The sequence below is a fragment of the Terrapene carolina genome, unplaced genomic scaffold, assembly GCF_002925995.2.
Source record: "Terrapene carolina triunguis isolate 2854851 unplaced genomic scaffold, T_m_triunguis-2.0 Scaffold262, whole genome shotgun sequence".
In the NCBI taxonomy this organism is placed as follows: domain Eukaryota; kingdom Metazoa; phylum Chordata; order Testudines; family Emydidae; genus Terrapene; species Terrapene triunguis.
The window spans coordinates 344,572-368,508 of NW_020664613.1; the positions used below are offsets into that span (position 1 = coordinate 344,572).

General features: G+C 42.0%; 1 protein-coding gene across 1 annotated transcript in view; it reads right to left on the reverse strand.

Annotated features, from left to right (window-relative positions):
• The window catches only part of SUSD4 (sushi domain containing 4), a 108,591-nt gene that overhangs the window by 31,483 nt on the left and 53,171 nt on the right, over nucleotides 1–23,937 (reverse strand). Inside the window, exon 3 of the mRNA XM_024199660.3 lies at nucleotides 8,763–8,975. Coding sequence (XP_024055428.2) covers nucleotides 8,763–8,975 — 213 coding nt within the window. The remainder of the gene's footprint in view (nucleotides 1–8,762; nucleotides 8,976–23,937) is intronic.

The window sequence follows — 23,937 nt, forward strand, 5'->3', positions numbered from 1 at the left end:
CGACATAGCATGGCGGCATACGGCCCCGGTTTCTGCATGCTTTCCCGCAGCATGCGTTCTTTCTGGGTGTCCGGGATCCTCAGGAGGGTGATGTCGCTCATGACGCCCTGCTTTGAATTAGGGAGGGGAATGTTAGTATTGGGACTGCTTTACAGCCACGCGGTGGAGGGAGAGGGGCAGCATACAGGGATCTTTCCCTGGGACAGCCGCGAGGGGGTGGGACAGGGGCAGAGTTGATGCTGTCCTGATTGCTGGCAGCAGAGACTGGCATTGCTTTCAATGTGAAAGAAGGCCAGTGCTACTGCTGGAGTTTTAAGCAGCCACAAGTCTGCGGCTTACCATTATTGCCCGCTCCAGAAGTTCAGGTCTCCAGCCACAGTTCTCTGAACACTCCAAGACCTCCGCAAGCCCACAGGCACTGAAGGCGACGGCCGAAAATTCGACCTTGTCCTGAGTGCGCATGTGAGAGGTTCAGTGCATGGTCTTGTTCACAGAGAAAGACTAGGTTCTTTGTATACAATTTCATTTATCTGTCTCAGGAATTCACTCCCTTTTTAAAATTCACACAGACACATCTGCGACTGTCTCCCAACCCAGCCTGTCAGCACACTCCCAGAGGCTAGCGCAGATTAGGCGGAGGAAGAAGAAGACGCGTGAAGACATGTTCTCAGAACTAATGGGATGCTCCCGAGCCCAGGCAGCCCAGCAGACACAGTGGAGGGAGAACTTGTCACAAATGCACCGAGCAGTCATGGAACGGGAGGAGAGGTGGCGTCAGGAGGACCAACAGGCTACTGAAAAGCTGCTTGGACTAATGAGGGAGCAAACGGACACGCTCCGGCGCCTTGTGGATGTTCTGCAAGACCGGAGGCAGGAGGACAGAGCCCCGCTGCAGTCTATCTGTAACCGCCCTCACCCGCCACCAAGTCCCACACCACCCTCACCCAAAGTCCAAAGAAGGAGGGGCGGCAAGGGCCGTTAAAACTTTCAGTCAACCCCTGCAGACTGCTCTAGCACTAGAAGGCTGACATTCCCCAAAATTTCATAAGTTCTTTCCTACCCACCTCACACAAGCCCCCGTCCAAGTTTCACCCCCCACGTTTCATGTCTGGTTCGCAATAAAATGTTTGTTTCTGTTCATTACTGTTTCAGTCAGGTTCTTTTGAGGGAGAGTCTGTCTGGAGGGGGGGAAGGGGCTTGGTAATTGGACAGGACAGTGACCTTTAGCAGGGTACAGAGGCGGTGTCAGGTCCAGCATCAGGACACATACACAGTGCAGTCACTGGTTACCCTGGTCAGTCTGGGAGGTGTTTTTCATGTTCTGGGGGGGGGGTTGCTCTGTGACTTTGTGGCGGGGGAGGGCAGTTACAGATCTTATGCAGCGGTCCTTATCATGGATCACAGATCCACGCAGCAGGGGATCTGTAACCCTACCCCCCCTGCCAGAAAGTCACATAGCCGACACATACACACAGTCCCCCCCAGGAGTGCTGGCAGGCTCCATTGAAATAACCAGTCCACCAGTGCGGAGCCTGTCATTCCGGGAGTTTAGAAGCATCATTTGCATCAGAACACTGAACCCGCCCCCCCGCCACAGTCTGCGTCCCCGGTTTAAAATATTCCCGCGAAAACAGCAATACAGACAACGGTGTTCATTAACAAAATAGAAATGATTTTATTTTTTGGGAAGGGGAAGGGGGTGAAGGGGGTATGTAACTGGAGAGGATAGTCAAAATGAACTGGGTAAAGAAACGGGGGCAGGTTCAGCTTTTCTGTCCACAAACTGAAAAGTCACTGGTTGCCCTGCTCACTCAGGAACCTAGCTTTCAAAGCCTCCCGGATGCACAGGGCGTCCCGCTGGGATCTTCTAATCGCCCGGCTGTCTGGCTGGACGTAATCAGCAGCCAGGCTATTTGCCTCTAGCTCCCACCCCGCCATAAAGGTCTCCCCCTTGCTCTCACACAGATTGTGGAGCACACAGCAAGCTGCAATAACGATGGGGATATTGGTTTCACTGAGATCACAGCGAGTGAGTAAGCTTCTCCATCTCCCTTTGAGACGGCCAAAAGCACACTCCACCACCATTCTGCACTTGCTCAGCCGGTAGTTGAACAGTTCTTTTTCTGTGTCCAGGGCGCCAGTATAGGGCTTCATGAGCCAGGGCATTAGCGGGTAGGCTGGGTCCCCGAGGATGACTGTAGGCATCTCCACATCCCCAAGAGTTATTTTGTGGTCTGGGAAGTAAATACCTTCCTGCAGCCGTCTAAACAGACCAGAGTTCCTGAACACGCGAGCGTCATGAACCTTGCCCGGCCATCCGACGTAGATGTTTGTAAACCGTCCCCGATGGTCCACCAGTGCTTGCAGCACCATTGAAAAGTAGCCCTTTCTATTGATGTACTGGCTGGCCTGGTGGTCCGGTCCCAGGATAGGGATGTGAGTCCCATCTATAGCCCCACCGCAGTTTGGGAATCCCATCGCGGCAAAGCCATCTATGATGACCTGCGCGTTTCCCAGGGTCACTACCTTTGGGAGCAGTACCTTCACGATTGCCTTGGCTACTTGCATGACAACAACCCCCACGGTAGATTTGCCCACACCAAAGTGGTTCGCGACTGACCGGTAGCTGTCCGGCGTTGCAAGCTTCCAGAGGGCTATGGCCACTCGCTTCTGGACAGTGAGGGCTGCTCGCATGCGGGTGTCCTTGCGCTTCAGGGCAGGGGACAGCAACTCACAAAGTTCGAGGAAAGTCCCCTTCCGCATGCGAAAGTTTCGCAGCCACTGGGATTCATCCCAGACCTGAAGCACTATACGGTCCCACCATTCCGTGCTTGTTTCCCGGGCCCAGAATCGCCGTTCAACAAAATCCACATGCCCCATTGCCAACGTCATGTCCTGGGCGCTGGGGCTCGTGGTTTCTGACAGCTCTGTGCCACTCTCCGACTTCAGGCTCTCACGGCGGTGCCGTAGCCTCCTCGCCCGATTTCTCTGCATCTGCCTCAGGGAAAGGTGTATGATAAGCTGCGAGGTGTTGAGAACGGCCACAAGTGCAGCGATGGTTGCAGCGTGATCCATGATCGCAGTGCTGTGGCGTCCGCGCTGTCACTGACCAGAAAAGTGCGCGAACTGATTTCCCGCCGGCGCTTTCATGGAGGGAGGGAGGGCGTTAGTGACGGACGGATGACGACAAATTTTTTTTACCCAGAAGGCATTGGCGGCTCGACCCAGAATTCCGATGGGCAGCGGGGACTGCGGGAACTGTGGGATAGCTGCCCACAGTGCACCGCTTCCAATATCGACGCTCGCCCCGTTAGTGTGGACTCACAAAGTCGAATTACTGTCCTTAGTGTGTCCTTAGTGTGGACACACACGTTCGACTTTGCAATATCGATTCCACATATTCGATTTAAGTAAAATCGAATTACCCTCGTAGTGTAGACATACCCTTACTCTTGGGATAATGGTGTCCTGCTGCTACATAAATACAGGAGCAAACTATACACTGAGATGAAATACGAAATTTTATTTTCAAAGCAGAGAAAATTGATCCTGTATCTATGATCTATTACAGTGACTTCGTTCCTATTATCCCAAATGATGGCTGCAGACTGAAATATTTTACTCAGATGGATGTTAGCAGAATACAGTGGCAGTTGCTCACTGTACCATTATTAGCCCACTACACCCTGGTTGGCTTAAATAAAAGAATAAACTGCTGTAGTCTTCCCCTCCATAAACTGGATGAGCTGCTACAGATTCCATTTGGAATAGCTGAAAGTAAGTGACCGAACTGAAAGACTTCATCAGACACAATAAAATGTGTTCCTGTCACTGCTTTTCTAGGCACTCTTCAGCAAATCCTCTGGAACGTGTAAACCACATCACATGTTGTAAGTGATCTTTTACCAGCATTATAGAGCAAAGGATTCTACTTGCATGCTCTGCTTAGATCTAATATGTCAATGTGGAAGCAGGGGAGCCCAAACCATTCTCTGTGAGACACCTTTGTGAACTTCCAGCAGCCCAATGGCTGTAAATGGAGCTCATCTTTCATACCGAGGCACGTTTGTCTGTTCCATTCTGTTGTGACCCTGAAACATACACAACCTCTTCTAAACTAAGATTTCAGGGATTATTTCTTAACTGCTTCCTGCTTCCAAGAACAGCACACAAAGGCAGCTCAGAGGGACGACAGGACATGCACACAACAGTGAAGAAATCCAGTGCTCCAGGTGTGTTACTGTAGAGTTGCCCACCAGAGTGGCTTGTATTTTATCTATGCTGCAGTGCTTGTTAAGGGGCACGTATAGGTCTTCCAGGATTAGGAGGGAAATATGACAGGAACGGCATTATTAAGAACATGCTCAGTTTTGGGTTAACTGATCTTGACAGTGTCCTCTTAAAAACAAATATAAGGATCTATATTTTCCCATTAAGTTGTATTTTTGTAATTATGGAAAAACTTGGTCTGTGAGTGCTATAAAATAAAGTTGGCAGAATTAGGCTGGTATTATAATTCTATGGATGACAAAGAGATTATATTTCTGGAGACATCACAGGATTCCTGCTCTTTGTTAATTATTGTTACTAGTTGTATAATAACAGTGCCTAGAGGCTCCAACTGAGACTGGTGCCCCATAGAGGTAAGCACTGTACAGACAGACATTTTCTTCTTTAATGATATGCATAGAAATTTGGAGCAATTAGTGGTGAAGCAGGCTTTTAATATTTTAACATACTTCACTATAACCCATCAGAAGGTGAAATAATCTTTGTGTTACAAGCACTACTTGACTGTTTAAGACAGATGTTGATTGTTATATTTGCCACTGTGCCTTATGTAAATTTCAGGTACTGCCATCTGGACCATTAAAATAGCTCTTTTTAATATGACCAACAGTGAGACAGTCCCGGACCTGACGAGCTTGCAATTTAAATAGACAAGACAGAAAAAAGATGGGAGGAAGAACATATCATCATCTTTATTTCACAGATGGGGAACAGAGACACAGAGAGATTAAATCATTTGTCCAAGATCACACAGAAAGTCCATGGCAAAGGTAGAAACTGAACCTAGATTTCCTGAGTTAACCACAAGGCCAACCTTTCTCCCCCTGGGACAGCCTGGCACTGAAAGAACTCAACAGTAACAAACAGCCTTGGAGAATGGGAGTGACAGAGTTCAGCCCATAGCACAATAGAGCATCTTCAAGTGGACTGTGTAACTGTAGATTTAGCCTGAAAGGAGGTAGGTAGCACTTGTTCCTACTAGTCTGGTAGTTTCAGCAGCCACGTATTGCAGTGGGAGATTACGGTGTAGAAAACATGACACTTATTCTTAAACAATAAATACGGAATTCTTACCTTGTTGCCTCAGGATTTACGTGCATAACCCCATTAGAACTGATGGAAGTTACATGCATTACACATTGTAGAGCAATACGAGACTATAACTGTAAGTAAACAGATTTTTGACAAGTACATTTATCATGTATATCGTTGACCTGTGCGACTTTGTCCTTGCATTGACACTTAAGATCTTCTGCACCTTAACAGGAAATGAAAGGTCTATTTAATCAAATCAATTGACTGAAAATCTCCTGATAAGCTTATTCATTTTTAAATGAAGAACTTTTTATATAGATTGACATTTCATAGTCTTTTAAATAGCACTAATACCTAAGATTGTAGAGCAAATATAAATTTTAGATTGTTCTAGCAAATAACTGTGGTATGTTAATGGCTTTTAATGCTCAAGTTTTCTAATGTTGGTCATATTAAAAACAGCTATTTTAATGGTCCAGGTGGCAGTACCTGAAATTTACATAAGGCACATTGGCAAATATAACAATCAACATCTGTCTTTGACAGTCAAGTAGTGCTTGTAACACAAAGATTATTTCACCTTCTGATGGGTTATAATGATGTATGTTAAAATATTAAAAGCCTGCTTCATCACTAATTGCTCCAAATTTCTACACATATCATTAAAGAAGAAAATGTCTGTGATGCAGACTTTTATGTAAGTCACTAAACCTCTGACAGGTGCCAGGAGAACCCAAAAGATGTTCCAACTCCTTCCCAACTACACTCCAAATGTGCCATGCTACTATATTGCCCATCAATCTACAATTCTCCTGCTTCGTGACTAAGGCGCCTATTCAGGAAAGCATTTATATAACTGCTTAAATCCCACAATTAAAGTTAGGTATGCGCTTAAGTGGTTTTCTGAATCAGGGGCTTATTAGCAGGGGGATGAACTATATGATTTAAATCATTCTTTTCTATTGCTAAATCTATTTTTTTTTTGGTAGTACAGTATTTAGACCTCAATTCAGGAAAGCATCCCTAACCAGTAAAGTATTATGTTTAGCTGCTTTCCTGAATCAGGGCCTTACTCTCTTGGGTCCCAATCCAAAAAAAGCACTTAAGCACATACTTAACTCTAAACATGAGTAGTCATGTGTTCACAGTGAAGCTTATGCTTCAGTGTTTTGCTGGAGTAAGGCCTTGACAGGCAATGTTATGTTATGCCCAATGGTGCAAGTTAATGATTGCCTCCGGTGAGATTGTTGGGCACTCAGCCCATCACATTACCATCCCCCACACATGGGGTGAAATCATTACCATCCTCCACACATGGGGTGAAATCTTGACACCCCACCCCCCCAAATGAACTTAATGGGAGTTTTGCCATTGACTTCTATGGGGGCAGAATTTCATCCATGGATAATAATAAACTGTTTTTTGTGTACACAATAAAAATGCATTAATGCTCAGTGTAACAGTTGCAACAAGTGATACATATATTGGCTCAGAGATATGCAGAACCCCCAAGCAAACACTTAGCAATGTCTAAAAGAAAATAAGTTTTTACAAGAACTTGTCTTTTCCCCCTAGTTTTACTGCTAATTTTAAACATAATTGTTTCCATTGTCATTCCATTTTCATTTTTTCCATCAACACTTATTTGGTTAGAGAGTATGGATGTCAATGCCAGGTGAATGGAATATGCAAGAGTGTGAATATTACACACATGTGGTGTTAAAATGTGGCTGATTTTTTCTTTGTAACTATTTTGCTGGTAATGAGACAGTGAAGTAAAAACAAAAAAGTTACTGCTATTTTACTGTGCTATATCTACAGGATTATTTCTGCCACAGCATGAAATGTGCAAAACATTGTATAATAGAAGCATCTCTTTCAGAAACAGCAAAATGGGATTGAATTGTCCTGGGAAGATGGTAATTTCCTGCTTTGCCAATGGAATGAAAGAGCAAAACTCTCATGTCTCCCTGTTAAAAATTAAAACAAAACAAACAAGCAAAACTATTAATGAGATTTACTGAAAGAAAAAGTACCAGAAACAGACTGACTGCAAAAGGTTCAGTTATCATGATTCAGAAAGAACATGCCACCAGGATATAATTTTACCATCCAAAACCATAGGCCTCTGTACTTTCCATGCTTAGAAGATGTGATTCATAACCACTGACAAAATATAAAAGGGGTTTTCCCTCATAATATATTTGCAGTTACTGTTCACCTTGGGCTAAGTCTTAGTCACATAACCTTCAGTTGTTTCTTTTGAGTCAGATCTACACGTCTAGGTAATGGTATTTTATCTTCTTTTACATGAAGGGAGCCTTAGCAAATAAGTGAGATCAGGGTCGAATTTTAAGTCAATGGGTAATTTGCTACTGACTTTAATGGGGGCAAAAGCAGGCCCTAAAACAGAACAGGTATACAGTTAGGTTAAAAAAAAAAAAAAGCAGAAGAAAAATTCTTCTTGGATACACAGGACTAGTTGTTCAAGTTGGACTAAATCAGCATGACTACACCAGCTGAAGATCTGCCCCACAGTTTTTAATATAATAGAGAGATAACACTCCCAGCCAAATATTATTTATAAAGTTTCATAGAGGTAAAGCATTCACACTAAATCCTGCTGACACTTTTTATGTCTCTTGATGATAGTATCTCTGCTGAACAAAAATAAATCCATTGTAGAAAGAAGTGATAGTTTTAATATACTTGGTGAAATGAATAGTATGTACTACTTGGACACATTTGTGGCCAGAATTAATGTTTGTGATTTGATAGTCTAATCCTGCGTCCATCAAACATCTTAGAAGAAAAAGTAGCAGTGTCTCAAATACTTAAAACCAGATATATGTAAATATGGTCTGTTTAAAAATGTAACAAAAATCAAGTTGGTTTTACCCCATGAATGTCTGAATTACTTAAAAGTAAACTTATACAGTACCAATAAACTACTGCTTGCTCTGCCTATTTCATCCTCTAATTAATTATGAACTATGTACATGTAATAAATAATAATTGATTTAAACCTCTGATTAAAATTCATTTCTAATGATACCAAAGATGTATTATATTTTTATAGTACGATATTACAGAAAGGATCACTAAGTGAACAGTAATGGTAATAATGTTTCTGTTATCAGTGGCAGTATTCTCTCTCTGTGTGTTTTGACAAAAGCAGTGATAAATCTATTTGTAATGGGACTTTATTACTTTCATGGCTAAGATTCATTTACTTCCCCTGTTCCTGCCTTGACCACACACACAGGCATGTTCTAGCTAATTTATCTGGATAAAAACTTCTCAGAAATTAAAACACATATTGAATGTAATCCTATGAAACGGGTTCCAGGCTTTTGCGCTCTGCAGGGAGACATAATGGTATGTATGTAAGTGATCACAATTGAGGTTTGTGAAATGTTTAAACAAAATTAACTTACCTTCTTGTAGGCACACAGGTTTATCGCTCGGTTTCCAGCTCAAGGAGCCATTAAAATGTCTCACACAAATCTTTTTCGAAGGACCCTTAAGCCTGTATCCTTCTTGACAGTGAAGCCGGACTACAGCACTTTCAAAGAAAACACCTGCACTGGGTGTCTTGTATCCATGTTCAGGGACTCCAGGATCAACACAAGCATGGAGGTCATCAAATCCTATGTGAACAAACATGTAAGTCAATTATGTTCATTTGTTACTCCAATAATTGCAGTCTTCCTTTTTCTAGGATTCACCATGTTGACAGGCTCTGGAGAACAGCGACAGCCAGTGGAGGATAGTGACACAACAATCACCCACTGCAATCCCTGTAGCATATGGGAGCCCCTAAGCCTCCTATTAATGCCTGTCAGCAAGCTCATCGCTAGGGGCATTCTAGGGCACCCCGTCCCCACTGGAAATGACTCACCCCCAATCTCCAGTAGGAAATTCCAGGTGCTGAGGTACTTTGCCCCTTCTCATAGCTCCAGCCTATTGAGCTAGAAGTAGAAGCGATGTCAGCCTAGCCATTCAATATCTAATCAAAGTCAATAAAGACCTGACCCACATGTCTGCAGGGAACAAAGCAGGGTAACATATCTGTAGCTCATCACAGGAGCTGGGGGACCAGAGTGATTTGGAAGAGCCAAAAGAAAGCAGGGAGGAAGAAACAGAAAAAGAGAAGGGGGGGGGAATGGGAAGGGAGAGTGAAAGGGAAAGCATAGAGGGTATGAAGTCTAGCTGCGATCCAAGGAATCAGGTGCCAGTCTAGGAGCTGAGCTGGTTGGGGGCAGGATGGGCATTCTGGGGAATGTCAGTACATAGGAAAATGTGACTTTCTATGTTGGGTAAATGAGATCCCACAATGAAGCTGGCTTGTGGGTCAGTTCACATATTGGTAAAACCCTGGTTGAGGACCACTAGCAGGAGTTAACACCAGGAGGAATTATGTTAAGACATTTGCTTTCAGAGAACTAACTAATCAACAAACAGCCAGGCATCACATTTTTAAAATGAGTGTCTAGCACTTTTTCAAGCTCACTACAATGTATGCAGAGTCTTACACAAAATGTTGCTTTTTTTTTTTTGCTGAAAAATAACTAAGGTTTAGTGTTGTACTGAATATGTACAGCATATTGAAGAAGCAAACAGCTCTGCAACAAGATCAGCAGGGGGGCAATCAGCCAATGGGAGGGATGCTTGGAAAAAATTGAAAACCATCAAACTATAGATTTAATGTTTTGATTTTAAAAGAAACGTATCGTAGGGCCTCAGTAATTTCCTGCCTCAAGTGCCTCCACTGTAGTGTCAGTCCAGGCTCCATGGCTGCTCTGAACTCCACCAGCTGATCACACCCCCAGGAGCCACTCCCCAACTCCCAACAGACCCCATCCGCCAGGGGCTGCAGGAGGAATTGCGTAGGAGCTGGCTCTACTAGGTCTATACCCTTGGGGTTCTCCTGTGCCATGAGGAACCCCAGCTAGAGGGATGCAGCCAGTCTCCATTTCCTTTGCATTGCTGGAGAAGCGCAAGGGGAGCAGCACAGGCCACAGACTCTTACCCTACATATTCCCATCCCCGGTTAGATGAAGCTCATCCTGAGCATCAAAGAGTCACAGGCGCTTAAGTCTCATCTGTGATGATACTGTGAAACAAATCCCCAATACACACAGTACAGACATCATACAACTCAGGACCTACTGCACAAAATACACATGCCTCCACCACTTTAACAAATGCGACGATCGTGCAGCCATGGATTCATTACACTGGCGGGGTTATATACACCTCATACAAGTTTTAGGAGGAGCGAGGGCATGGCAGGCTCAGGGGAGGGGGTGGGAAGGGGTGGAGTGGGGGCAGGACCTGTGGCAGAGCCAGGGGTTGAGCAGTGAGCACCCCCCGGCACATTGGAAAGTTGGCGCCTGTAGTTCCAGCCCTGGAGTCGGTGCCTATACAAGGAGCCGCATATTAACTTCTGAAGAGCCGCATGTGGCCTCTGTCTTAACCTATGTCCTCCCCTCAGACACAATTTGTGTGTGAAGACTGTGCACACACTGCAATTTCCAGGAGGGAACTGGAACAGCAAGGAGAAGGTGGAATTATATTCCCTGAAACTTTCCCAAACCCCTGCTTCAAAGTGTTTCCCACAAGCTACACAGTAATATAGGCAGTATAGTCCACTTGCTGCTCTACAATATTTCAGGTTTCTTGTCAGTGGAGAAAGGAAGGGTGGGGGAATGGTACAGGGAGGAAACACTCAGACTGTGCAATACAGAACAGGAGTACTTGTGGCATCTTAGAGACTAACAAATTTATTTGAGCATAAGCTTTCGTGGGCTACATCCCACTTCTTCGGATGCAGAGAATACAGTAATTTATCTTGCAGTAGTTAAAAAAAGATGATAAAAGCTGAACCCACAATTCTTTTCAGTAATTCCCCAAAATATCCACAGCAGATTTGGGACAAACCTTGGCCCCACCTAAATCAGAGGGAAGTTACTTACATGTAATTCTGCTTTTTGAAAATATGGAGCCAGATCCCAGTTAGCATTCAGGTCCCTTTATGCTGCTTCAAAGACACAAAAGGAGGTAGAAAACTGGTTTAAAACAGCAAAGCCAGTTCAATGCCACTTCTTCCTGCCTCCTTGCCCCACACAGGGAAGCAGGGAAGGAAGGCAGGCTCTGATTGGAGTGCATCACATTCTGTGGAGTCCCCACATCCACATCATGGCCCCTAGGGGGCCATTACAAACTGCTACAAGTTAGAGCAACTCTGAGGCTACTTCGTGTTTTGACAGAGCTGCCCCAGAAAGAGACGGTATAACCCTCCTTTCCACCCCACCGCACCCCCACCAGATATACCAAGTATTGTTCCAGGGCAGCTGAAGATTTAGCCCATCATCATGAGTAATTCTCAAAACAAACCTGGTACAAAACCCAAAAGTGAGAATTTAATAATGAAAAATAGGAGTGTTTCTGGTATCTTTGACTGGACTAGGATTTGACCCTTTCTCTCTTTTCATAACTTCATTTATAGTCTGGGGGCCCAAACGGAAAACACTGTCTGAATTTGAGATTCATTGCATTTCCCTACATTTTTATGAAGGAATTAACCTCGGGAGTGATTTTACAGGGGGATGGTATATTATGCAGTGGTTGCTTTGAGAATTATGGATGTTTTTGTAAATCATGTTTGTGACGGTTTCATAATCATACCACTATGATGAATATGGGGTGCAGAGTGTCACAATGTCAAGCTGTTTTCTGAAATTTCTTTAAAAAGTCAAAGTAATGACTGTCCTTTATCATGGGTATAACATTGGGGTCATCTTATGCTGATTTCATTACGGCAAATTTACTCTAGATATTTTCTCTGCTCCCACTCTGCCCCTTCAGCCAAGGCCCTGCCCTTCCTCCGCTTCTTCCTGTCCCCGCTCTGCCCTCCTCCACCAAGGCCCCACCATCGCTCCGCCTCTTCCTGTCCCTGCTCTGCCCTCCTCCACTGAGACCCTGCCCTCACTCTGCCCCCTCCCCCCTACATTTCCAAAACTTGCCAAAAATTTCCCACCTGGGATCCCAGACTAATTAGTTAAGCTTCATTCTATGCTGTTGTATAGAAGGAGCACAAATGTATGTCTCTGATACAATATATAACGTTCCAATATTTCATGTCTTTTTTCCTCTTACTATATTGTGTCACTTTTTCATCTAAGCTAACTTATTAATAACAGCCACTGTGAAATTACTCTGTCCCATCATAAAAATGAAATGAACGCCAATCTCATCATACGGAATCGACATCTTTGCTTTGTGACAGGTTTAAATAAATGTGTTAGTCTCCAAGGTGCCACAAGTACTACTAGTTATTTTATCTTTGTCTTGATCACTTTAGAGTATGATGAAACCGGGCAAGAGTTTTCAGCATGAACCAAAAGATAAATCTTTGAAAAGAACCACAAAGATGCTCCAAGTATGAAAAACAATTATTTTGGTTATAACAGAAAAGTCTTAGATACACTCTTCGCTGCTAGCCAATAGAGTAAAAATCACTTCAGAACCAGGGATGGCTCCATTCCTTTGCAAACTGTTAGAGGAGTCCCTGGAGAGGAAAGGAATATAACCTTTATTTTGTTTACTGGAGTTTTTCTTGCTATGTTGAACTGGCTGTGACCCACCATCATAGGGGGGAAAATTGCAATGTCCAATACTTATTATATGATTGTAAGATGCACAGCCAGATTCTGATCTCAATTACCTCAGGGTATCTCCACCGGTTATTTGGGAAATCCAAAGGATAAACAGTAAAGTTGCATCATCAATAATGATGTTAAATGTTGTTACTATTCTGATTTAAACCCACAGAAGTAAAGACTGCAGAATTAAGGATGAAATTCTACCCACCCTTCACCATCAGGATCAAAACTCCATCCTTTATCCAACTTGTTAGGTCTATGTACTGATGCACCTCTAGGGCCTATCTTGTAGAGTTATGTGTAATAACTAGGGCTGTCAACGGATAAAAAAATTAATCGCGATTAATCATGCTGTTAATAATAGAATACCATTTATTTAAATGTTTTGGATGTTTTCTACATTTTCAAATATATTGATTTCAATTACAACAGAACACAAACTGTACAGTGCTCACTTTATTTTTTATTACAAATATTTGCACTGTATAAAACAAAAGAAATAGTATTTTTCAATCCACCTGATACAAGTACTGTAGTGCAATCTCTATCATAAAAGTTGAATTTACAAATGTAGATTTATGTACCAAAAATAACTGCATTAAAAAATAAATCAATGTAAAACTTTAGAGCCTACAAGTCCACTCAGTCCAACTTCAGCCAATCACTCAGACAAACAAGTTTGGTTACCATTTGCAGGAGATAATGCTTCCTGGTTCTTGTTTACAATGTCATCTGAAAGTGAGAACAGACATTCTCATGGCACTGTTGTAGCCGGCATTGCAATATATTTACGTGCCAGATGCGCTAAAGATTCATATGTCCCTTCATGCTTCAACCACCATTCCAGAGGACGTGTGTCCATGCTGCTGACGGGTTCTGCTCGATAATGATCCAGAGCAAAGCCGACCGATGCATGTTCATTTTCATCATCTGAGTCAGATGCCACCAGCAGAAGGTTGATTTTCTTTTTTGGTGGTTTGGATTCTGTAGTTCCGCATCTGAGTGTTGCTCTTTTAAGACTTCGGAAAGCATGCTCCACAACTCGTCCCTCTCAGATTTTGGACGGCACTTCAGATTCTTAAACCTTGGGGCTAGTGCTGTAGCTATTTTTAGAAATCTCACATTGGTACTTTCTTTGTGTTTTGTCAAATCTGCTGTGAAAGTGTTCTTAAAATGAACACCATCCAAGATGGCTATAACATGAAATATATGGCAGAATGCAGGTAAAACAGAACAGGAGACATACAATTCTCCCCCAAGGAGTTCAGTCACAAATTTAATTAACACATTTTTTTTTTTTAAAATGAGCATCATCAGCATGCAAGCATGTCCTCTGGAATGGTGGCCAAAGCATGAAGTGGCATATGAATGTTTAGCACATCTGGCACATAAATACCTTGCAATGTCGGCTACAAAAGTGCCATGCAAATACCTATTCTCACTTTCAGGTCACATTGTAAATAAGAAGCAGCATCTCCCATAAATGTAAACAAACTTGTCTGTCTTAGCGATTGGCTGAAAAAGAAGTAGGACTGAGTGGACTTGTAGGCTCTAAAGTTTTACATTGTTTTGTTTTTGAGTGCAGTTATGAAACAAAAAAAAAATCTACACTTGTAAATTACTCTGTCATGATAAATAGATTGCACTGCATTACTTGTATGAGGTGAATTGAAAAGTACTCTCTCTTTTGTTTATCATTTTTATAGTGCAAATAATTGTAATAAAAAATAATATAAAGTGAGCACTATACTCTTCATATTCTGTGTTGTAATAGACATCAATATATTTGAAAATGTAGAAAAACACCCAAAAATATTTAATACATTTCAGTTGGTATTCTGTTGTTTAACAGTGCAATTAATCGTGATTAATTTTTTGAGTTAATCAGGTGAGTTCACTGTGATTAACCGACAGCCCTAGTAATAACACATTCTGGTGTAGCTCAGGAGTGAGGAAGTTACGTGGCAGCAATAAGATGTGTCCCTGATGCAGAAGGGGTTTTTGCTATAGGCTCCATTTTACTACTGGACCAAACTGTGGTCACAGAGATATAGCAGTTCTCCCAACATGGGTAAGACAGCATGTTTGAGAGAGCATTTTATTCAGGTTCATTCTATCTAAATTACTTTTGTATTGTCAGTGTAAAAATATGATGAAAAATCAATCAGAAGACTAAAAAAGCAGGGCTCTGTTTTGGGTAGATAATGAACCATTATAATCCATTTGAAATGACTGTACTACTGAAATTCTACATTTTAAATTGTCTGTTATATAATGAATCATTTTGTTCATGATGAAAAGCCTGAAAAATCAGAAGCCAATTATCTCTCAGAAGTCTGGAGGTTTCCAAACCAAGTTCAATTTTGAACCAGAATTTTAGCTACCCACAAAATTGCTCACCTTCTGGAAATCCCTCTGCCAGATATTGTCAGGACACCTCAGAGTAGGTTTTGCTCCATGTTTTAAAGCTTTTTATAGGGCCAACCCTAATAAAACCCTCCTTAACATAGGCATCTCTATTCACGGGCAATTGCTTCGTAATGCAGACTTTATGAGGCCTGTAAAAATGGCAGATTACTCCTTGATAAAAATAAATGTAGCACATGTCCCCACTGGAGTAAACTATTAGGATATCCTGGGACATTTAATCTAGGATTGTCAACAGTCCCTTATCACAATAATATTATTAGGGCTGTCAATTAATCGCTGTTAACTCATGCGATTAACAAAAAATAAATCGCAATTAATCCCAGTTTTAATCACACGGTTAAACAATAGAATACCAATGGAAATTTATTAAATATTTTGGATGTTTTTCTACATTTTCATATATATTGTATTTGGTGTTGTAACTGAAATCAAAGTGTATGTTATTTTTTATTACAAATATTTGCACTGTAAAAATGATAAACAAAAGAAATAGTATTTTTCAGTTCACCTCATACAAGTACTGTAGTGCAATCTTTGTTGTGAAAGTACAATTTACAAATGTAGATTTTTTTGTTACATAACTGCGCTCAAAAACAAAACAATGTGAAACTTCAGAGCCTACAAGTCCCCTCAGTCCTATTTCTTGTTCAGCCAATCGCTAAGACAAACAATTTTGTTTATATTTACAGGAGATAATGCTGCCCTCTTATTTACAATGTCACCAAAAAGTGAGAACAGGTATTTGCATGGCACTCTTGTAGATGGCATTGCAAGGTATTTACGTGTCAGATATGCTAAACATTCGTATGTCCTTTCATGCTTCGGCCACCATTCCAGAGGACATGCTTCCATAGTGATGACGCTCACTAAAAAAACAATGCATTAATTACATTTATGACTGAACTCCTTGGGGGAGAATTGTATGTCCCCTGCTCAGTTTTACCCACATTCTGCCATATATATTTCATGTTATAGGAGTCTTGGATGATGACCCAGAATATGTTGTTCGTTTTAAGAACACTTTTACTGCAGATTTCACAAAACGCAAAGAAGATAGCTATGTGAGATTTGTAAAGATGGGTCGAGTGCTGTAGATAAGGTTTAAGAATCTGAAGTGCCTTCCAAAATCTGAGAGGTATGAGGTGTGGAGCATTCTTTCAGAAGTCTTAAAAGAGTAACACTCCAATACAGAAACTACAGAACCCAAACCACCAAAAAAGAAAATCAATCTTCTGCTGGTGGCCTCTAACTCAGATGATGAAAATGAACATGTGTCGGTCCGCACTGCTTTGGATCATTATTGAGCAGAACCTGTCATCATCATGGATGCATGTCCCCTGGAATGGTGGTTGAAGCATGAAGGGACACATGAACCTTTAGTGCATCTGGCACGTAAATATCTTGCGACGCCGGCTATAACAGTGCCATACAAACGCCTGTTCTTACTTTCAGTTGACATTGTAAATAAGAAGCTGGCAGCATTATCTCCTGCAAATGTAAACAAACTTGTTTGTCTGAGCAATTGGCTGAACAAGAAATAGGACTGAGTGGATTTGCTGGCTCTAAAATTTTACATTGTTTTATTTTTGAATGTAGGGTTTTTTGGGTACACAATTCTACATCCGTAAATTCAACTTTCATGATAAAGAGATTGCACTACAGCACTTGCATAAAGTGAATTGAAAAATACTATTTCTTTTGTTTTTTTACAGTGCAAATACTTGTAATCAAAAATAAATATAAATTGAGCACTGTACACTTTGTATTGTGTTATAATTGAAATCAATATATTTGAAAATGTAGAAAACAACCAAAAATATTTAAATAAATGGTATTCTCTTATTGTTTAACAGTGCGATTAAACTCAATTTTTTAATTGTGTAATTAATTGCAATTAATTTTTTAATCGCTTGACAGCCCTAAATATTATTTTTTTATCTCTGTACAAGCTGCGGAGTGCTGCATAAAGCAGAAATAAATACCCCTTGTGAATGTGAGTACTGCTTGTTATTTATTATTGATGATGATGATGATGATGATGATGATATGGGGAGGAGAGGTGGGGTGGGGTGGGTTGCTAAGAAAACAGTTCCTTATTTTTGAAATATAATGTTGGCAACCCTAATTTTATCTCAACTGCTGGGAACGTTCTAGGTAGCACCCAAGAACTCGCATAAGTTTGGGAACAAAATCAAGAATAAATCTGTGATCAAAGAAAATTATTTTCAATATGGCTGAATTTTAGATAAGACCTAAAATGTCAGATGTCTAAAGAATGTTTCCTCACACTTCATCTCATCCTTCTTTTCTGAATGTTCCTTTCTGCATGCACCCTTCCTCATCTGGTTTCTTCCATCTTCTCCCCTCCCATTTTCCACAGCTCTAAATTAGAGTCCATCTCCCATCCCAGGAACTCAAGATTTCCAGATCATGCTACTGGTGAGCCGATTTCTAATCTGCATATGGCAGATTTCTTCCCTCCCAAACCGCTGTGTAATATTCCATTGTTAAACATCTGCTGCATGTCATCCCAAAGGGTGGCTGCATTTCAGTGCTGGATGAAGCAATCCCTTGTCACAGCCTGTATTTCAATTTTTTATGATTTTAGAAGGATGGAAGGGTGCTATGTAAATGTGTGGTATTGCTAACGTTATAATGTATTTGCAGCGTTTCTCTTTGGCTGTAACATTATGTTGGAGTGCGGGTTTCCCTCAACCCAGTATGTTAGTCTTTGGGCTTACCAAATTGGCGGGTCTTTTCTCTGTCTTTCTACAGTGTCAGGAAGCAGAGACTTTGTGGCTTACAGGGGGACTGGATCCCCAGCTCACACTTCTCAAAAGCAATCTGCGGGCTGGTCCACACTAACCCCCCACTTCAAACTAAGATACGCAACTTCAGCTACGTGAATAACGTAGCTGAAGTCGAAGTACCTTAGTTCGAACTTACCGCGGGTCCAGACGCGGCAGGCAGGCTCCCCCGTCGACTGCGCATACTCCTCTCGCAGAGCAGAAGTACCGGCGTCAACGGCGAGCACTTCCGGGATCGATCCCAGAAGATCGATTGCCTGCCGCCGGACCCGGAGGTAAGTATAGACGTACCCTGCGTGTGCTGCAACTGCAGCATTACCTTAAGTCAAACCACAAGAAGAGGCCACAAGTGCAAACATGCAGAGGGCTTTTTTTTTTTTTTTTGCAGGAGACAAATGTCATTTCTGTCCCTTAAACAATCAGTACCCTAAGTGCCTCTGTTTTAACCACACAGAGTTCTGTGCCTGGGGCTACTTATGCTTCTTCGTAATCAGTGACGTTAATTGAAGCATCTGCTTACCACTACAGAAAAAGAAGGATCTACTTATAGCATCTTCCCTTGGAAGAAGTGAAATTAATTATAAACCTGTAATTTCATTAGTGAAATCCCTGCTAAAATGTAGCCGCTCTTTAATCCCTTAAATCACTATTACTTGGGCTTCCTCAAGGCATCAGCAGCTCTGTGAAACCCAGCCCTGCTTAAGACACAATTCCCAATCTCATTTGCTATTCTTCCAGAGTGCATCCCAGCTCACAACATGGTTGGGGGCTCCTGCTTCTCACACTGTACAACCATATCGAGAATAGCATAACAATGCACTGAGAGAAAGGCAGGTGTTCCAATTACTATGCAGGAGAAGAAGAATAGCACACACACACTCCGGGGTGTGGAGAGTTGGCTTAAACCACAAACTGATCCATAAAACCAAGAACATTATTAAGCAACAATTTCCTTCACATAACCCTACAAGTGGAGTGGCAGAGAAATAAGGAACCACTGTGCACTGCAATCCACAGGCACCAAAACCTCCCAAGCACAACACAAAAAGAAGATACAAGAACTGCAGAAGTGAGGCAAGAAGCCAGGAGAGAATGTTTGATCCTTAAATGGACTGGGGATACATTAATAATTAGGGTTGTCAGTTAATCGCAGTTAACTCAGGCGATTAATGAAAAAAATTAATGGCAATAAAAAAAATTAATCGCACGGTTAAACAACAGAATACCAATTGAAATTTATTAAATAAATATTATTGGGTGTTTTTCTACATTTTCAAATATATCGATTTCAATTACAACACAATACAAAGTGTACAGTGCTCACTTAATATTATTTTTATTACATATATTTGCACTGTAAAAATGATAAACAAAAGAAATAGTATTTTTCAATTCACCTCATACAAGTACTGTATGTGTGATTTCTTTGTCATGAAAGTGCAACTTACAAATGTAGGTTTTTTTGTTACATGACTGCACTCAAAAACAAAACAATGTAAAATTTTAGAGTCTACAAGTCCACTCAGTCCTACTTCTTGTTTAGCTAAGAGAAACAAGTTTGTTTACATTTACGGGAGATAATGCTGCTCACTTTTTAATTTCAATGTCACCTGAAAGTGAAAACAGGCACTTGCATGACACTGCTGTAGCTGGCCTTGCAAGATATTTACCTGCCAGATGCCCTAAAGATTCATATGCTTCTTCATGCTTTTGCCATCATTCCAGAGGATATGCTTCCATGCTGATGACGTTCGTTAAAAAAATAATGCGTTAATTAAATTTAATTAATTAAATTTGTGACTGAACTCCTTGGGGGAGTTCAGCCCGTTTTATTCGCATTCTGCCATATATTTCATGTTCATATATTTCAGTCTCGGATGATGACCCAGCACATGTTGTTCATTTTAAGAACACTTCTTTGCATTTTGTCAGATTTGCAGTGAAGATACCAATGTGAAATTTCTAAAGATAGCTACAGCACTCGACCCAAGGTTTAAGAATTTGAAGTGCCTTCCAAAATCTGAGAGGGACGAGGTATGGAGCATGCTTTCAGAAGTCTTAAAAGAGCAACAGTCTGATGCGGAAACTACAGAACCCAGACCACCGAAAAAGAAAATCAACCTTCTGCTGGTAGCATCTGCTTCAGATGACGAAAAAGAACATGCGTCCGTCTGCACTGCTTCAGCTAGTTATCGAGCAGAACCAGTCATCAGCATGGACCCATGTCCTCTGGAATGGTGGTTGAAGCATCAAGGGACATATGAATCTTTAGCGCATGTAAACATCTTGCAACGCCGGCTACAACAGTGCCATGCGAACGCCTGTTCTCACTTTCAGTGACATTGTAAACAAGAAGCAGGCAGCATTATCTCCTGCAAATGTAAACAAACTTGTTTGTCTAAGCAATTGGCTGAACAAGAAGTAGGACTCATTGGACTTATAGGCTGTAAAATTTTACATTGTATTTTTGTACATCATTCTACATTTGTAAGTTCAACTTTCACGATAAAGAGTGCACCGCAGTACTTGTAATGGGGGAATTGAAAAATACTATTTAATTTGTTTTTTTACAGTGCAAATACTTGTAATCAAAAATAAATATAAAGTGAACACAGTACACTTTGTATTCTGTGTAGTAATAGAAATCAATATATTTAAAAATGTAGAAAACATCCACAAATATTTAAATAAATGGTATTCTATTATTGTTTAACAGCGCAATTAATTGTGGTTAATTTTTGTAATCGCTTGACAGCACTAATAATCATATATTCATAATATGAAGTAGTATAAATTGGTTTAAAGGTGGCAAACAGAAAGGTGATAATGAATTCATGTATGATAGGTCCATCAGTGGCTATTCACCAAGATGGTCAGAGACACAACTCCATGGTCTGGTGTCCTTAAACCTCTGACTGCCAGAAGCTGGTCCTGGATGACAGGGGATGGATCACTCGATAATTGCCCTGCTCTATTCATTCCTTCTGAAGCATCTGGCACTGGGCACTGTCCAAAGACAGGATACTGGGCTAGATGGACCATTGGTCTGACCCAGTATGGCCATTCTTATGTAATTTTATTAGCAACCCTTTTGTTTGAGAAATCACAGAACTCTTTACAAGTCAGGTAAGATTGATCATTTCCATTCTGGGAGATGGAGAAACTGAGAGGACCGCTAGCCCAGTGTCACACAGCAAGTCCGTGGCAGAGCTGGGAATGGAGCCGAGGTCTTCTGCTTACATCCTGCTGCTTTGCTTTCCTCCACTGCAACTTTTTAATGTGTTAGGAACTGGTCAAAACCTGGAAGTTACACAAGTTCAGTTCTCTGCTCAAATCGAGCAATCATTCTTCCTCGAATCTCCCTTTTCCTTCTATCCCCCCCCACTTTCCCTAACTAACCCACCTATTCCTGTCACAGACAGGGAGCCTTCCATCATGCTCACCTCAGGCCATGGGGTGGCAGAGGTATTGGGTGTTATGATCTTCCGTTCGGCTGCTTCCACTCCAATGTTCTAGAGCAGAACCTATTTGTTGAGGCCCCTTTGCAAAGGAGCAGCAGGAAAATCAGGCCTCAGTGGGCACTCAAGTCCCCCCACAGGGCATAAGACGATAGTGTTACTCCTCCCATGCCTCTCTGCAGCACCATCTGCTGGGGACAGCAGCACTAGAGAGCAGTCTCTCAGAAGCATTACTGAGCGTGAGAGGCAGCTCAGCCTTAAAAGCCCCACTCATGAGAAACGTGTTTCTCCTAAACCCTGGGATGTAGCTGTACCAAACAGTGCTGACAACTCTCTGGCAATTCTCTGAGCTGCTGTTCCATTCTGACAGGACCACAGACATGCAGGGCTAGAAAGCATGAGAAGCTACAACACCGGCAAAAAGCCCACAGTGCACAAAACGAGTCTGCCAGGGGCCGCTGACATGCAGCCCAGTGATTAAACTGAACAGGTGAGAAGGGTGAAAGGATACACTGGCAGTATGTCAGCTCCTGCATAGGAGAAGATGGTTGAGGTGCATGAGGGAGTACTTCTGCCATTAGTTACTAGGGTTCACAACTTAGGGATGATTTTAGACGCCTAGTTGCTGTTTGCTGACAGCATGACAGCATTAACTCAGTCTGCTTTTTACCACCTGCCCTGGCTAATAGGCTTTGCCCTTTCCTGTCGGATGCAAATCTTGTCACTGGTACCCATGCTTTTTTACCTTCAGGTTGGCCTACCGTAAGGTGCTCTGCATTACACCTTAATACTGCAGTACACTCTAAAAGCATTCATAGAATGCAGCTGGTGCAGACTGTAATTGCTTCTTTACTGCGAGGGGCACCCACAACACCTTAAATGGTCTGTGATCAGCTTACCTGAGGGATTACCTCTCTCCCCAGGCCACACTGCCACAGCTGCAATCAACAGGGACACCCAAGCTGGATTCTCCCTCATTACAAAATAGAAGGGGCAGCTGGCAGGATGTTCTCTGAGAGAGCTTTCTGGGACACAGAGAGCAGTCCTAGCCCCAGTCTGACAGCCTCTGTGCTGTTCAGGGGGATGAAGTCTCAGGGAAGGAGATCATCAAGTCAGAGCGGAGGGAAATGATTCCATAGTTGGGACCCTCCTTCCAGCTGATGTCATGATAGCCTCTCGCACTGCGGATACCTCTTTGGGAGAGGGAACTCCAGTTATTAGGAAGAGACAGGTGATAGCATGGGGGATTCAATTATTAGAAACAGATAGCTGGGTTTGTGATAACCGGGAGAACGGCATGGTGAATTGCCTGCCAGGTGCGAAGGTTGCAGATCTCTCAAGACATCTAGATAGATTTATGGGCAGTGCTAGGGAGGAGCCAGGGATCACGGTACATGTAGTTACCGATGACATAGGAAAAGGTAGGATAGAGGTACTGGAAGCCAAATTTAGGCTACTACGTAAGAGATTAAAGTCCAGGACCTCCATGGTAGCATTCTCTGAAATGCTTCCAATTCCACATGCAGGCCAGTTAAACAGGCAGAACTGCAAGGTTTCAATGAGTGGATGAAACAATTGTGCTGGGAAGAGGAATTTAGTTTATTAGGAACTGGGAAACCTTATGGGAAAGGAGGCGCCTATACAGGAAAGATGGGCTCCACCTAAACCAAAATGGAACTAGGTTGCTGGCATGTAAAATTAAAGAGGTACAGCAGTTTTTAAACTAAAGGCTGGGGTAAAGCTAACAGGTGTGAAGGAGCCCAAAGTTTGGATCAGACACCCCTAAGAGGAGGATTTATTAAAGGGGATACTCTATAGCCTAGTAAAGAAGACAGAAGTTAATAAAGTACAGGAAGAAAATTAAGAGAAAGTCAAATGAAAAAGAGTCCTACTTAATTGTATCACATGAAGACAGACAACTAAATATTGGCAAATTTTATAAATGCTTGTATACAAAGGCCAGAAGGACTAGAGACCACTGGCTTAATCCAATGTGGCAGTTCCTAAAGGTTCATAGGCAAAGAGAACCCTCTCTTAAGTATACCTAGACAATCGTAGATCCCCACGTATGTGACAAGATGACGACTCTGTTAGGGTATAATTTAATTCAAACAGTTTTCAAGAAACATTTTACCCCCTCAAAAACGATTCCACAAAGGCTGAATAGGGGCAGAAAGAAGGCTCTTGTCTCAAAAACTACCCTCTATAGTGAAGGACATTTGTGTGTTTGAATCTGTATAAATAATAAGA